Below are 17,183 nucleotides of genomic sequence, written 5' to 3' on the forward strand. Positions count from 1 at the left end.
ATTGCCAGGGTTCAAGAGGGATAAGTGCGTAAATACCCCACCAACTCACATACACGCTCATCGCAAGACATTCCTAAGCTTCACTGACATTTATGAAGTCTTTGAGAACTTTCAGCGAGGCCTGAAGACCCTTCTGTTTAAACAAGCCTTCTGAGTTCTCTGCCTTTTTAACATCTTTTAATATTTTTTACAAGCCTGATTCTTTTATGATTTGCTGCTGCTTTGTGCTCTTTTTACCTATTTTTTATCTGACTGCTGTTTTTATGATATGTGTTAATATGTTTTTATTTGTTTTAAATTATGTTTTTTAATCTGTTGTAAGCCACCTTGAGTCCCTTCGGGGAGAAAGGCGGGGTAAAAATAAAGTTATTATTATTATTATTATCATAAGGTGTCGATACTTCCTTGATGTTGATTATTGCAAGAGCAGCATCCCAAGAACGCAGTTTAAAGGCCAGTTGGTACCACACCAAGAATTCCAGATTCAGCTAGTATTATGCAGAGTGCTTGGGTGTCTTGTATTCTAGTTAGGAGAGGCATGGCATCCTCCATACTTACTACCAGTAGGTATTTTTGGGGCTGAAAGAAGATGTGACAGAGCCTCAATGGGGAAAGCAGTAGTATCAGATTTCAGAATGTGCTTGTGAAAAATTCATCCCATTTCGAGAAACAATAGCCAAGTTCATCCCAGGTTGAGCTGATTCAAGTTTACCAATTGCAAGAGATGCTCAACCCATTTAGGATGAAGGAACCAATTTCCTCCCAGTAATAGCCTATTGCTTCAAGTGCTAAAAAGCTTTGATGATATTTTGCCTAAAAGAGGAATGATTTTCGCCTCATCCCTTGAATATACTTATTGCATAAGAGCCAAGCTGACCAGGTACTGATTTTATGGAGCCAGACGTGTGTATGTGCAATTTTCACAAAGGAAGCCTTTGCCAAGTCACAATGAAAATAGGTTCAATGTGTTTTAAAACTTGCCACAAATCAGAACACATTAGAATGCCATTTCCCAAATGTTTATTGAAGCATTGAGAGGTTGCTCATATTGTGCTGAAAAAAAGCAGTTTTATTCAATTCAGAAACTTAAAAAAAACAGTACTGAGGCAAAAGATATTGCTATCTGAACTAGACTCCTCTAAGCTCTAACCCAAGGAGAGAGTCAGTCTGCAAGATCTAAGACCTATTCTCTTCTAGCATAACCACCTTGCGCTCTTGGAAAAAACTGCAGAAAGGCACTTGAAAGCTGTTTTCTTTTAAGTCTTGCTGGTAAGAATTCATTTCTGCACGAGAAGTGTGCCCTTCTCTTCACTCCAGATCATCATGGTGGGAAGTTTCATTGATAACCTATGAAACAATTGGAAAGGAAGCATTAGAATGTTAGTCAAATGACACTCATCTTCTTACAACTTCACTAGTAAGGAAACCACTATCTTACAATATCTTCTTCCTTTGGACTGATAACTAGAGAACTATATGAACTATTTAACTTGCAACAAATATGCTGCTCTGCAACAGAAGAGGACGACAATTGTTCCTCTCCTCAGAAGAGGTCGACAATTATTGCTCTTCTTCCTAGCCTCATCTCTGCTGGACCCAAAGCACACCAAGCACACACCAATGTCTCCTCTAGACTTTCCGCTTTGAGCCAGACTGTCAAGAGTGGGTGGGGCAGTGGTTCACAAACTTTTTAGCACCATGACCCACTTTTTCAAATGTGAATCTGTTGAGATCCACTGAAAGTGATGTCATGGCCAGAAATGACTCATCGAGAAAAGTTTCTAACACCCCCATATGTCAAAATCAACTGACTAAGTAAGTAAATTAAAAGTGTAAGTTTATTTTAAATAAAATTTTAGAACTCTCCTAAGCAGTTGCTGTTCAATCCCCAAAATGCAATCACATACCATGGTAGCCTCTTTGAAATGGAGACTTACGAGGAATGGGCTTGTGACCCCACCTAGTGGGTCCTGACCCGCAGTTTGAGAAATAGTTTCTCAACATAAAACAACTCTACAGTTCAGTCAGTTCACCTGCACTCCATTCAACCTGCCAACACTCTTTACCAGCTGTTGCATCAGAGCAATCTTTTAAACTGCTCTAACACATACATGAAGCATCTAGTATGAAATACTTTCATACTGGAAAAATGTCTGGACTCAGCAGTTTGACAAGGGCTAAGAAAAGCAAGCTTAAATGACTCTACCATGGTAGCACATTGGATTTCTACACAACCCCAGGTTGTCCTTCCTAGAGCTTTACCAACTACCAGCATACTACTACTATGGCCTCCATTACCTCATCATCCACTCTTTCCCTTCTCTCTGTTACCTAAACCACTGCAACACCTCCATGGAGGTTCTTAATAAACTTCCATTCTGAAGGAGACATTTGACAATATTGATTCACCTATATGCATCCTGTTATAGACAGAATTATAACCGATTGCCAAATACACACCTCAAAACAACCTTCAAAAAGTTAGAGGCCAACTAGAGCAGTACGACAACACTAAACTCCAGTACCTCCTGATCCCCAACCCAGTCCATATAGATGGTAGTTAGCAAATTCAAACCTTGACTAGCTTCTACTCTACTAGTACTTCACTCTACTGTCCCCAGCCAATGGTCTGTGTCAATGAGCGGGGAAACCTGCTGAGACTCTACTTGAGGCACAAGCAACTAGAAGGGCCAAGTGCTCAAGGAAGTTTGACCCTCTTCCCCTCACCAAGTTGCATAAACCCAGCCCTCGTGTCAGCAGAAAGACAAAAAGGTAAAGCTTCTTCTCAACATCTGTAAGAAACATTGCTTCACTTACTTGTCCATCTCTAGTTTCAACAGTCTTGATTAGGAGTGTTCTCTTTGAGTGGGTATCCGTGATTGGAATTGACTCAAGGTTTGTTTCTGCAGATGGAATACCATGGTTAACATCACTGAATGTGTGGCTCACTTGTGTTCAAAACATTTTTTTAATGACAGTAACATTGGTGCTAGGCTCAAACAAGTCACAATACAGCTCCCCAAAACTTATTACGTCTACAGATCTTGAAAGAAGTCAACTACCTACAGGCAGGACTGCAATCACCCACAAAGTATGCTAGAGAAGGTATAACATAGAAGAACTTCTTCCATATCAGTGCCATAGATTACACATTTGATACAAGGCAGGTAGGACTACCATATATAAGTGATCGATTCTAGGGTAGTGCAACCATCAGGGCCAACACTAAGATCCTCTAGTACGAAATTAAAATTCAGAGGCACATAATAAAGTGAAAATTGCTAGTATAAATGATACAGTTGCCTTACACTATTGGCAAGCTAATGCAGCTACTTACCTCTCAGATTCAGGGAAGCAAAAGTATGGACAGGCACAGTAATTCTGTAAAAAAAGAAAAGATGAAAACCCATATTTAGGCAATAGTAATTGTGACTGTTGACTGCTATATTTTCCTTACCTATTGTTTATGAATTCTGTTATTGTAATATTTCATGATTGCTGCTTTGGGCAGTTTTCAACCAGCCAGAAACAGCAAAAGTATTTCATAAAACAAATAAGCTGGACGTTTCCAATACCTGCTTTCCTCTCCCTCCAGCAGTTTCCTGTAGGTGGCAATCTCAATATCAAGAGCCATCTTTACATTCAGCAGTTCTTGGTACTCGCGAAGATGGCGAGACATTTCATCCTTCATGTTGTGGATCTCCTCCTGGAGACGGTTAATAGTGTCTTGGTAATTAGCAGCTTCAAGAGCAAAGTTCTCTTCCATCTCCCGCATCTGGCGTTCCAGGGATTCATTCTGTGGGGTTTTTCAAAAGAATACATTGAGATATTAAGCAGTACATCTCTTGTGCAATGCTTAGCTAATACTGCATGCAGTAAAAAAAAAATCAACTCTATGGCTTGTACTATTCATGATAAAGTTGCCATTTCTACTTCAGCTGAAATATCCTAAGTTTCAGGATTAGATTTTTTATACATGTAAACAGAAGTCACTGTTTTGCATGTGCAGCTAAGAGTCCCAGTGCAGTGCCCAGCATTTCCAGTTAAAGGTGATGTATCTCAGTTGCACAGCTGAGATATTGCTCTGCCCAAAACATTGGGAAATTGCTATTAGTCACAGTAGTAATACATGATTGATTGACTACATAAAATCTGTTTATTCATTACATTACACTCCTCTTTCAGAAGGACTTCTGTACTACTTCACAATACTTATGTTACTGCTTTGCTTCTGAGAACGTCAATATAATTGCTGTCCACATAGCACAATGCAGTCCTATAATGTAACTATAAGAGAAATGACCAGGTATAGCCCCCAAGTGACAGCTTTCACTTACAGTTCCTTTAAGAGCATCCACTTCACAGGTGAGAGACTGGATTTGCCTGCGGTACTCAGTAACTTCTTGTTTGGCCTGGCGCAAGGCATCATTGTTCCTGTTAGCGGCCTCAGAGAGATCTGCAAACTATCAGAACAACATGTTAAGTGTACAAGATCCATCACTACATGATTCCAAAATGTTTTAAGGACCAAAAAGCTTCATTCTTGGACTTCATCAATAGAACTCAATTGTCGATTCAAACCATTACAAACTACTTAAATACTTGCACAATATTATCTGTCCTTCCATCTTATGCAAGGGTTATGTTCTAGTGTCAGTGCCTAAAGCAAAAATTGCATATATTCAAGACTACCTTGAAAATCCCTTACAGCTAAAAAAATACATAAAATCTCTAGCAGAACTATGAGAGGCAAGTGGAAACGGGGAGAGACTTAACAGCAGCTTCACTCTGAGCTCACACTCACTCTGGACATTGTATTTAGCAAGTGGAATCACCTGCAAAACTGTTGCTTTTGTTCTTTTTAACTGAGCACATGTGGTTGCATTTGCAGAAGTAACGTGCACTAAGATATGGGCCAACTACACTAATTCAATTCAGTTTTCATTGAAGGCTGCTGTGTTTTAACAAGTTGTTTTCATTCCTAAGTACAGCCTGGAACCTGCTTTCTTGATATTTGTCTGGTAGGGCACTTGTTTACTGTGCAGACATCTCCCAATAGAATTTCAACTGCCAACAGAAGAATCTACTATTTCAAATGAGTACCGGTGATGTAGTTTTGTGGTATTAAAGCCTACTCTAGATTCATAAATTTCCCCACATACCTTAGAACCTAGTGCAATACCTCAACTTTTATTTCTTGCTTTGACTCTAGCAAAATCACATCGCTCTGTTCCCCTATTCTCGATCTATGCCTTGAAAGAAAGGTATACGTTTCCAGCAAAGACTGGATTGTGTTAACTTTATAAACTAAATTTCCAAAATGGAACCTTTTTTAGCTTCTTTTGCTTAAGCAGCCCTTTGTGTGCCAAAAAGCATCTTACACTTTTTGGAACCCAATTCCAATCTGCAGAAAATCCTCCTTAAGGAGGTGTGGTCTGATGGTTGAGCTGCTGGTACTGCCTGAAGAGCTAAGCAAGAGAACCAGTGGTCATGTTTCTGGGTGGGAGATTGAATGTCAGGCTGTGACAACCTGTTGTGGCAGGACGGAGTCCCTAATGAACTGATTACCACAATGAGTGTAGGGACACGCGTAAAGGCCAGCTGGCAAGAACAGAAAAAACCTTGAGGACCTGTCCAGACTTGTGATTTATGATTTCTGCTGAAGCTCAGGGGCATGCAGCCAGAAAAGATCACCACACTGTGAAGACAACTTCTGGTGACTGAGGGGACTGAATCTTCACAGAACATATTGTAAACACTCAGTTGAAAAATGGTGGTTTAGACTAGCCTGCCCATATAAACCACCTTGAAAGCCATCTAAAAACAGAGAAAAGTGGTATATAAATACACACACACACACACACACACACACACACACACACACACACACACACACACACGTCAACAGATTGCTTGGGAACCATCAATATATTCCTACTATTCCCCCCTACCCCCTTCTCTTGTCTTATCATATAGCATGATTAAGTATTTCTATAGCATTCAAAATCTTGTTTGATGCTTTTACCATTGGGAAGGTCTAAATAAAAAAATTTGAATTTAACACTCTTCACTAGAGTTATGAAATTGTAATAAACTGCTGAATTATGAGTTATGTCCTATTAAAAACATATTGAGGAATTGTGGGATATAATGCTTTCTAATACACATAGTGAGTCACAACCAAGTCCCACGAAAATTCATGGAAGTTAATCAGCACTAACTTCCTTAGTTACAAATAACTAAGCTAAAGATGCAACTCATGGGAGCTCAGGCAAACCATTCACTTACTTTGGATTTGTACCACTCTTCAGCTTCTTGAAGGTTCTTGGAAGCAACACTTTCATATTGCTGGCGTACATCACGAAGGGCAGCAGTGAGATCAGGTTTAGCAACATCCATATCGATCTGGATGTGTTGGTCCTGGATTTGGGCTTGCAGCTCACGAATTTCCTTCAAGACAAAAAAAAAAAATTACAGATCCAGCCTATTTATACACAGTTTTTTTATACACTGATTTGACTCAACAGGAATGGCCACTGCAAATGAGAAGGAATGTGCTGATTCCTGAAGAAGGGGGAAAATGCATCCCTTTAAAATCAGTTTAAAAAACTGAACAGTCCTTTAACAATAGCCTCCTTAATGAGAATGAGAGAGAGAGAGAGAGAGAGAGAGAGAGAGAGAGAGAAGAGAGAGAGAGAGAGAGAGAGAGAGAGAGAGAGCGAACGCACGCAGGCAGCTGGTTGACAATCCATCAATCCTTTTCTCTCCAGCAGCCTCTCCCTTCCCCCCCAGCAGTTTGCATTGGTGAATGGAGGGGCTGAGAGAAGGTTGGAGGAGGACTGATTGATGGATTGTCTTCTTAATGACTCTTATCTTAGAGTCAAAAGGTCAGCAAGGCTATTTTTCATCACCAGAGCAAAGAAACTTTGTTTTTTAAATTTATTTGCTATAGTGCAGTTCTTAGCCATCCACATGAGTGCTTGGAAAGGAACCCACAAATAATTAGTCTCAACCTGTATATCCAGGAGTTCCATCATTCAGCAGCATTATTCATGCCCAAATACTGGCACACAAAGACACAAACCCCCACTCACTTCCTCGTGAAGCTTCTTCAAGAATACAATCTCTTCTTGCAAGGACTCAACTTTGCGTTCTAGATCCAGGCGTGCCAGAGAAGCATTGTCGACATCCTACAAAACAAAACACACACACAGCTTAGTCTGTGACATGTCAAGCTTCTGCCCATTTGCTTACAGACAGCACAACTGTACCTGCTGTATACTTTTCCCTACCAATGTAAACACCATGGTGGGGAGAGCTGCACCTGCAGTAGCCATGAGGAATGAAGGTGTGTCACCTCAGAAGGCAAGTGGTAACACTTCAAGTCCCACTGCTCATATAGGTCAAACATTCACACAAGAAACAAACTCAAAGCAGGTAGATATGAAAGGACGGAAGATTAGCACATAATACAATTGAAGCAGTTGATTGCTGGAAGATGGTCGGAAATAAGTACTGGAGTTCTAAGAAACTAAGTTTTATGCCTCAAGCAGGAGTGTTCCAAGGTTCTTTGCCCATCTGGACCTTCCCAAAAACTAAGAACAGATCTAGAAAAGGCCTACTCTCAGGCATGTCTCCATTTGAAATACAAAGGGCACTATCAGGGGCCAGCCAGGTTGGGTACATGCCAAAAGGGTCCATGCCCATTGTAAAGCCCACACAGCCAACCTCAAATCATCTTTTGCCCAACTCCAGGCAATAAACCTCTTCATCAAGCCCCAGTTTGCCAAGGCCTAGTGGGCAGCCACAGCACCTGCTGCCACTACCCACCATTATTCAGAAAGCCAGGCCTAATGGGGAGGCTGACCTGGCAACAAAGTTTGTTCAGTACCACTATGGTGAAGGAGAAAGATCATCTTTCCATTCCCCTTTAGCAATCCTAGGCAGCCAGTCACCAGTGTGGAACAGTACACATTTCAGGGGGGCAGGGAGCCAACCCTGGACTTTTCCCAGAACCTGCTGGAACATGGTACAGACACTGGAAGATACAGCTGGCAGCCACCAAGGGCAGGGGCTCTCCTGTTTGTAACACCCTATATGGGATGGTTCAATAGATCCCTGTTTTTAGGCTGTGGGTAACCTGTTGGTTTATCTTATAATTGTTGCTTTTATGCTCTTGGCTTTTCTGTTTTATTGGTTGCACTGTTTGTAAATGCTGGCATTGCTCTTAATATTTGCGTATGTTCACATTTTATGTAGAAGAGCAAGATGGTAATCACAGTCGACTAGATTGAGGGAGTGCAATCCCCCACCCCCATTTGTAGGAATTCCTACTAACTGGGCAAAGAGGCACTTTTTCAAGCAGCGTTACTCTTATATTAAGCAGGGAGAAAAACAGTTCACCCCACCACGGTGTCTTTTCTAGCAGTTGTTTAGTGTTCTGCATCTTTTTAGATTATAAGCCCTTTTGAGACAGGGAGCCATAGTTCTTTGATTTTTTTTTTTCTTGTAAACAGCTTTGTGAAGTTTGTTGAAAAGCAGTATATAAATATTCTTAATTCTATACACCTGTTGCAGATTTAAATCAGAGTTTCAGCTACAGATATCCAGATGAAAAAAAACAAACTTAGACCTTTCTAAAAAGCAACAGTTCAGCTATTCCTTTCAAGCATCATTTCAGACTTCAAAGAACACAGCAGTTCACAATGGGGATTTCCGTTTGAAACATTCCAATCAGAAACAAGCTTTGCGCACAGCCACATCAGAGACATTTTAATTCTGTTAATTGCAACCTTAAAATCCTGCTTGGGAAGACACAATCAAGTGATAGGCTAAGTCAAAACCAGCAGAGCTCTTGGCAACATCACTGATGCATGGAGGAGCTGCAGTTGAGTTAATTAGATCTAGGCAGTGATTTCCCCATTCCCTCATTTGCCAGTCTTACCTAGGCCAACTGGAAGGAAAATCTTGCTGGTAGCTATTTAAAGATCTGCTACAGTTAAACCATTTCTTAACTATAGTTCTGCAGTCGTTCTGCTACAGTTAAGCCATTTCATATTGCAACAGGGACCAAACGTGTACACTTGTGGGCCAGGCAAAAATGGGTTAAGCACATCAGCCTTAACCTGGCTCAACTTTGAGTAACCATGGAGCAGGAATGAATCTGGAGGAGTCATTTAATGACCATTTCCATAGGGCAGCTTGATCATATGGAAATCTTTTTTTACAAATCAACTCACCTATGCCACTATTGTGACTGGCAACTGCTCTAGGGCTGAGAACTTTCCCAGCCTTGCAACCAAGCAGCCTTTCAACTGTAGGTACTAGAAACAGTACCCAGAGCTTTCCAAATGCAAGGTTCATAGTCATGAGCGCAACCCACTCCCACAATAGATTAATATCTCCTCCAGAATGTATGAGCCAGAACTTGAATTCCACACTTTCCTACAATATTTGTGCCTCTCCTTTCTTGAAGGGTACCTAAAGCATAAACAGGAATGAGAGCGGGCTGGTAGCTAAGAAGTGGGAGACTGGGAGTCAGCTCAAAGCATTTTAGGTAAAGACCTCTTTCCTTGTGCAATTTGCATATGGGGGCATCCCAATATGACTACCCTGGACTAAAATCCTCTTCATGTCAGAAACCTTACTATTAAAGCACCAAAGGCTTGCCAATTCGAAAATGTATTCTCTCTCTCTCTCTCTCTCTCTCTCTCTCACACACACACACACACACACACACACACACACACACTTAAAAACTTAACTTTTCATTACAAGTGTTAAGACTTGCAACAAAGTAACCACCATAAAGAATCCTGCTTTTCATCTGCCAATGTCAACATTGTTTTGCAGCTACAACCCCTAAGAAGGCTCCATTAACTAGGCTCCCTACATGGTAATGCAGTGATTTTCAACCTTCCGTCTCATGGCACACTGAGAAAAGACACTAAAATTGTCAAGGCACACCACCTGCTGGTGGGGGGCTCACATTCCCTAATGGCCCAACTAATAAAGGACCTTAGCCCAAACTCCTGCAGCACACTTGTGGACCATTTGCAGCACACTGGTTGAAAATTATTACGATATTGGTTTTAATTTTACCAGATCAGGCAGTCTATTAAAATTTCGTGGCCTACTGTGGCCTTCACCCATATCAGACCAATGGTATTAAATTCAACATGTCTTCAAGGAATCTACTACCAAATCTACTTCAAGTTATTGGTATCACACAGATAAAATCAAGGATTATCTATTCTTATAGTGTTCATCCACACCATGCTCTGGTTTAAACAATCCCTGAACATAGCACATTGGCAGATGGGCCAAGCTAGACTTATGGAGCATCCATGTGCACCACATCCATGGTAAAGCAGAAATGGAAGTGATCTACATAACCTTTAACCTGCTGCATTCAAAGCTTTAAGCAATTTTTACCCGCACTTGTAATGCACCAGTTTGAGAGAAACAGCTTTAAAAATAGACGAGAGCAGTAAGGCAAGGCAGAGTTTGTGGCCCTCTTCCATGTGCTCCTTTTTCTATAAAAGCAGACTGTCCACTGAGCCACATGGCGCACACACACTCCTCATTTGGCCCCAATACAACCGAAGGCCAGTTTGATAGTTCCTTCAGTCATATGGCTCAGGACTTGAACCTTGTTTTGTTGCAAGTGCCCACTGGCATGGCAGCATGCATCAGGCAGGGAGTTTGCCTCACGGTTGGTGCTTTGTATACTCTTTCCACAAATTATGGCACTTCTGAAGGGCATGCCTCTACCCATCTTCCCCACTAGTGCACCACTGCCCCAACAGGGTTGGGTGAGGCGCTGAGGCCCCCAAGTATCATATGCCATACTGTGAAGTATTTACAGTAGTACTACTATCACTGCTGCAAGAGTACTGATCTATGTCATTCAAAACCAGCCAAGGCAGTACGTGTACCAACAAGGCCCAGACAGTTCTACATCCTTGGTTGGCAGACACAGAATATTGCAGCACACCATCTGGACCACATTAAGCATCTTGGGTAAAGACCTCTTTCCTTGGGATGTCCCCATATGCAAGAGGTCATGGAAATTGCACAACATGACCACCCAGGACTGAAAACCCTCTTCATGTCAGAAACCTTACTATTAAAGCACAAAAACAGCATGCTGATCCTCAAATTTAGAGTCATCTGGATACCACCTTGGGAGTTCACTGCCAGAAAGTGAGCAGATACACAAGCCACAAGTTTTACTCCTGCTGCACATCCAATTATCTCCTCTACAGCCACCCGCTTCCTCTGTTCCACGAGAGGCTCAAACCAAAGGTATTTCTTCCATATCAATTGTGGAATCTTCAAGATTAAGTTTCTATGCCATGTTCTTCTTCAAAGCAAAAAATTGAGAACTGGTTACTGAAAATGATGTTGCCCAAAACCAAGTTTAACCCAAACCAAAAGTTCAATTTTTCTAAACCAGCAAATTGGGTAACTATTTTAAATTGAGGAAGAGCCAAGTTGCTTCATAAAAACAAAAGCTGTTGCTCCAAGTGACTTATACATGCATTAAAAATGCAGAGGTGCTACACTTGTTTGTGCTCCATGCTAAAAAAGTTAGTTTCAGTTGACTGACATCTTTCACTCATTGACCGGTGGTAGTAAGGAAAACAGTATCTTAACTATAAGCCCTAAATATAATATTTTGCCAGAGAAGAATGCTAAAAAGTTAGTTGTTGCATCAGAAATATAATCAGCTAAAAACCTGGCTCAAGACCCGCTTTAAGGAGACTGGACCAGCCGGAGCGGCCAATGCTTGAATGCAGAAGTTTCTCAAATATGCCTGCAACATTACGCATTCACTAAGAATGCAGACTGCTATAAGCGCCCCCAGAACACAAAGGCTTCTATTATTTCAATCTGCTGCCACCAAACTAGCCGTAATGCGGCAACTACATTCCATAGTGAATCCCATAGAAACCATTCATACCTTTCAGCCAAGCTAACAGATGGCTCCCTTTCACCCTTAACAATCAGAAAAACCAATTCCACAGAACTTCTCTGTTTAACAGGCTAGACTTGGATAAAACAGAAACAATACTTGGCCTCTGGAGAGTCTGAGAACACAGATTTAAGATTTAAGTGTTCCACATGCTTACGAGTGCTGCTGCTAAATCTAGGCACAGATCAGAATGTTGCTTCACAATTGGTGCCATGTTTGAATGCCTGAGCTGTAAGATTCATGTACAAGTCTTTCCTAGCCATCAACTCTAGAGATCCATTGGATTCACTACCATGTCTAGTATAACAATAATGGTCTGCCTTACAGGGCTAAAGAAATATGTGAAACACAAGAAGCTATATAAATGCTAAATACTAATGACTGCTACCCTACAAGTAGTACTAGAACTGCCATTACAAGGCACTTAAGATGTATACAAATACAAGTTTTGCTCAGCACTTTTGAACAGCTTCAGAACAAAGTGCAATTATGTTAGCTACAAAATCAAAGAAATGTAAGGCCTCTTCATTCATTTGTGGAAAACCCATTCATACCAAAGAACATCCATTTTCAGCCACTAGGTGGCCTTTGCACTTCAATAAGCCCTTGACCTAAATTTAAAAAGTTTAGCACACACTTCTCAAAACTTTTTAGCAGCAAAAGACTATTACAAACCTGTCTGAAAGACTGCAAAGTGTTTTCAGCTTCTTCTCTCTGAAGCATCTCATCTTGAAGTCTACAAAAAAAGGATATGTTCAGAAGGGAGGAACAGTCAAGCCAAGAGACGGCCATGCTGAAGCAGCCACACCCATGAAATCCATAGAGAAGATGGTGGAGAAGCTCTCCAGACAAGCAGCACCCCAATTCCCCCTTTGGACAATAGCATTACATCCAGGTACAACCCCTATAAAATTCTGCACCAAGAATTTTACCCCTTTAACCAAGTAATGAGTCCTTAACCTGCACAGTGGATGGTTTGCTTAGCTCTGCAAACTCACATTGCATTAAATCTGAAAGTTCTACCAGTCAACCAAGGCAGTTAATTCAGAGTATGTCAGTTCTGACATATCATTTAGCTTAAATCTGCCTCAAACTTTCCCAGCAAGACACCCAGAAAAAGAAACACAGAATCGTTACCAAAGGAAATACCAAAATAAGGAAAGTTGTAACTTCATCACGTGTTTTGTGCAACAGAGGTTAGAAAGAATTACAGAAGTATGTAAGGGGGGGGAGGAGATTCTTTTGAATAGAGCTTCTGCTACATTGGGGCTGCCACATTTTCTCACAAGCTCTTCTATGGAAAAGTTTTATGAACTTTTTTACAATGAACTTCTAGAGTCACAGTTCCATGTGAGAGGATTAGTCTGAAATCAGCCCATGTGACAAAACTCATCTGGGCTTTTGAATTAAATGAATGACCCCCTGGAATTTTGTTTTTGTCTAGGACAGTGGTTCCCAAACTGTGGGTCGGGACCCACTAGTGGGTGGCAACCCAATTTTTGGCAAGTTGCCAAAGGGTGATGGAAACATCAAATAGTAATTGCCTTAAGCCCTGAGGCTACTGAAACATCAGATACCATTGCTGCTAACTGCCCTGCAAGGAGTTGAGCACCTGCAGTTTTGAAGCATATGTAAATATAGGGAAATAAATGTTTGAGGGTCTATCTTTATGGTTATTATTACTTATAAAGAAATAAAATATTGCTTCTTTCTATATCTCCTTTTCTTGCAGTGGCCCAGATCACCAAAAAGTAGCTTCCAAAAAGTTTGACTTGTGGGGCAAAGTTTGAAGCCCCACTTGGGTGCACACCTCACCTCTCCCCTTCCCTCCCCCCCATGCTACTTAGAGCAGGGGTGGACAACTCAACTTTAGGGTTCCTGAACATTTAACAATTGTCACAGATGACAAGTTGCACCTGCTGAAATTCTCTCTCCTACACAATTGTCAAAGGTTCAGGTGCCCTTAAGTTGAAAGTTTGCCCACTGCGACTTAGAGGTTCAGGAGCCCAATCCTAGGCATATCTACTCAGAAGTAAATCCCATTACAGTCAATGGGGCTTACTCCCAGGGAAGTGTGGATAGGATTGCAGCCTCAGAGCCCAAGCCTAGCCACGTCTACTCAGTAGTAAACGCCATTAAAGTCAATGAGACTTACTCCCAGGAAAATGTGGCTAGGACAGGAAAGTGCGCAGCCTAAGCCCAGCGCCCCAGCCCCTTACTTCTCTCGGAGGCGCAGGATGTCGTCGGCCAGGTTGTCGCGCTCCACCTCCACGTGCGCCTTCTCGTTGGTGAGCTGGTCCACCTGCCTGCGGAGCTCGCGCATCTCCTCCTCGTAGAGGTCGCCCAGGCGGGAGGTGCCCTTGCCCTTCAGCTGCTCCAGCTCGGCCAGCAGGATCTTGTTCTGCTGCTCGAGGAAGCGCACCTTGTCGATGTAGTTGGCGAAGCGGTCGTTCAGCTCCTGCAGCTCCGCCTTCTCGTTGGTGCGGTTCGCCTTGAACTCGGTGTTGATGGCATCGGCCAGGGAGAAGTCCACGCCGGCGTCGGACAGGAGGCGCATGGACGGCATGCTGCTGCGCAGCCGGACCGAGGAGGCCCGGGTGACATAGCCTCCCCCGGGCGAGGAGGACACCAGGCGCACGCTGCTGGGCCGGATGGCGCTGCCCAGAGAGTAGCGGCTGGAAGAGGTGACATAGCGGGTGCCAGAGGTGCTGGGCCGACTGGCGCCCCCGAACATTCGGCGGTAGGAGGAGGTGCGGGTGCTGGTGGTGCTCATCTCTGCGTAATCCAAAGGGGGGCGCGCAGTCCCAGCCGCGACTCGGAGAGCTCGGAGCGGTGCGCTGCGGGAGCGAAAGGGCGCTGGAGAGAGGCGTGGGGCGCCCCGCGCTCCCCTTTATATGCCAGCCACGCCCTCCGCCCCCCGCCCCTCCAATCGCCAGCCGGACTCAGAGGCGGGGCTGCTCCGGGGTGGAGCGCAGTGAGCAGAGATGGAGGGGACCTGGAGGGGAACGCAGAGGCTCGCTATCGACGGTCCCAGGCAGTGCGCGCTGGCTGGGCTGGCACAGGAAAGGAGTCCGGGCGCCTGGCCAAGGGGTGGGCAGCGTGCCCGCCCGCCCGCTGGAGTCCTCCCATCCTCTTCCAACCAGCCCCAAACTTCTCGCTGCGCTGCTGGAGGAGTCGGTGGGCAGGGGAACAAACACCCCCTCCTCTGGCTTCGAGCCCTGTCCTCAGAAGTAAGTGCCATTATAGCCAACGGGGCTTACTCCCAGGAAAGTGTGGCTAGGACTGCAGGCTTAGGCGCTTGCACTGTGGGGTGACCGAGTGCCAGGAACTTCCTCAGCCCCAGCTCAGTCCTTCCTAGTCCAGCTCCGGGGGTTGAGGCTGCAATCCTAGCCACACTTTCCCAAGAGTAAGCCCCGCTGACTATAATGGGGCTTACTTCTGAGTAGACATGGCTAGGCTTGGGCTCTAAGCAAGCAGACGCCGCTTTCGCCTGGCTACGCTTGCGAGGAGGCGCAAGCCGGCATGGAGCGAGCTGCCTTTGGGCAAGCAGCCACCGGGGGGGGGGGGGGGACTGGGCGGAAACCGCAGGGGGGCGAGCTGGCCCTCTCTGCCCGGGCAGTACCGCATTCACCACAGCAAGAGGTCCCAGAGAGGGGAGCAGAAGTAGCTGCTTCCTCATCCTCCTCCTGCGCTCCCCGAGAGACCCCCGTACCTTACAAGGCCGCTCACTTAATCCAGTTTTGTGGGCAAGCAAACAACCACTGCCTTGTTCTACCTGTCCTCGGAGCCGGATGGGGGCACAGGGGCCACACCTGAGACGTTGGCCTCAGCAGCAGCAGCTGCAGCTGCACAGTCCTTGGCACCCCGTGAGCTCTCCTGAGGCTCTGGGGCCCCTGCAGCTGCTCTGCTATGGTGCTGCCCCCTCTGACCCTGCAGGGAGTAGAAGGGATGATGATGGTGGAGTACTGCTGTTCAACAAAAGGTCGCTCACACTTTTACACAACATCTGGACACACACTGACAGAACAGCCCAACAGGATCCACGAACAGCCCACGCCTATGCATGCTTACTCAGAAGTAAGCTCCGTTATAGTCAATAGGGCTTACTCCCAGGTAAATGTGCCTGGGATAGTAACCTAAGGAAGCTAAACACCCCGACAGATAAGTAGCATGCTCTCTCCATCGCTGGACCTTTGTGGCTACCTGTAGGAAAGGCATTTTTCACATGCTCAGAAACCCTTCGCCTCACTGTCGTCTGTCGGGGACAGAACTAGGGCGGGGAGGAGAACTTTGGACTATCAGAACCACCCATACCCAGAAATGATTTTATGCTGTATTTACTTTATATTAACTTTATTTTTTGTGTGTGTTTCTGATTGGTGTCGCCCCCCCCTTTTTTTTGTGGTGTCGCCACTGGCTCAACTTCTGTGGCAACGAGGAGGAGAATGGAAACAGATGGGGAGGGGAGGGGAGGGGCAGGCCCGGAGGAGATGCAACTGGCTTTGGCTGCAGGAGGAGAGGAAGAGCGGGGAAGCCCAATTGAAAGCAGATGGGAAACAGCCTTGGAAGTTAGGGGTGGGAGGCTGCAGGAAGCGGGAGAGGAGGGGTGCGGGGGGAGATCAACTAACGATGCAATGGGAAGGGAAAGCGCGCGGGTTTCCAAGCTAGCAGCAGTGGCGTAGCTAGAGGGGGGGCAAGGCACCAAGTCTCGCAGGGAGCCTCCCCTTCAGAGTGTACAGCTCCGTTTTGCTTCCCCCGCCGGGAGTGGCTCCTAGGGGGAGGGGTCCCTTGCACGCGGTGAGGCTCCCTGCAAGACTTACAGCCCAATCCTATCCACACTTTCCTGGGAGTAAGCCCCACTGACACTAATGGGACTTACTTCTGAGTAGACAAGTATAGGATTGGGCTCTTAGTGCTTTGCTCCTCGCCTGGAGTGGCTCCGAAGGGGAGGGGCCCCTTGCACCCTGCGATGAGGCTCCCTACAAGACTAAGTGTTTTGCACCCCCTCTGGCTACGCCACTGGCTAGCAGTGAATGAGAAGCGCCCCGTCCTGTCGCCCTTGTTCAGTGTGGGGGAGGTGGCTGCAGAGGTACGTCCTCCTCCTGCTGTGGGGAGCCCCCGCCTGCCGGAGGGGAGAGTCGCCTTGGGCCACGTCCTCTGTTGGGTCTTTCCAGGCATGCAGCTGCCCCTGCTGCGACGCCAGCGA

General features: G+C 44.9%; 1 protein-coding gene across 1 annotated transcript; it reads right to left on the reverse strand.

The window, feature by feature from the left end:
- Nucleotides 1-1,003: 1,003 nt before the first annotated feature.
- On the reverse strand, nt 1,004-14,849 carry VIM (vimentin). The gene is made up of 9 exons (XM_066631019.1): nt 14,197-14,849; nt 12,653-12,713; nt 7,095-7,190; nt 6,289-6,450; nt 4,338-4,463; nt 3,576-3,796; nt 3,338-3,381; nt 2,818-2,903; nt 1,004-1,347 (listed from the first exon to the last, which is right to left on the reverse strand). The coding sequence occupies exons 1-9, from the start codon at nt 14,748-14,750 to the stop codon at nt 1,309-1,311; spliced, it is 1,389 nt and encodes a 462-aa protein (XP_066487116.1). The 5' UTR covers nt 14,751-14,849; the 3' UTR covers nt 1,004-1,308.
- Between the last annotated feature and the right edge of the window lie 2,334 nt (nt 14,850-17,183).

This window comes from Tiliqua scincoides, chromosome 5 (genome assembly GCF_035046505.1).
Source record: "Tiliqua scincoides isolate rTilSci1 chromosome 5, rTilSci1.hap2, whole genome shotgun sequence".
In the NCBI taxonomy this organism is placed as follows: domain Eukaryota; kingdom Metazoa; phylum Chordata; class Lepidosauria; order Squamata; family Scincidae; genus Tiliqua; species Tiliqua scincoides.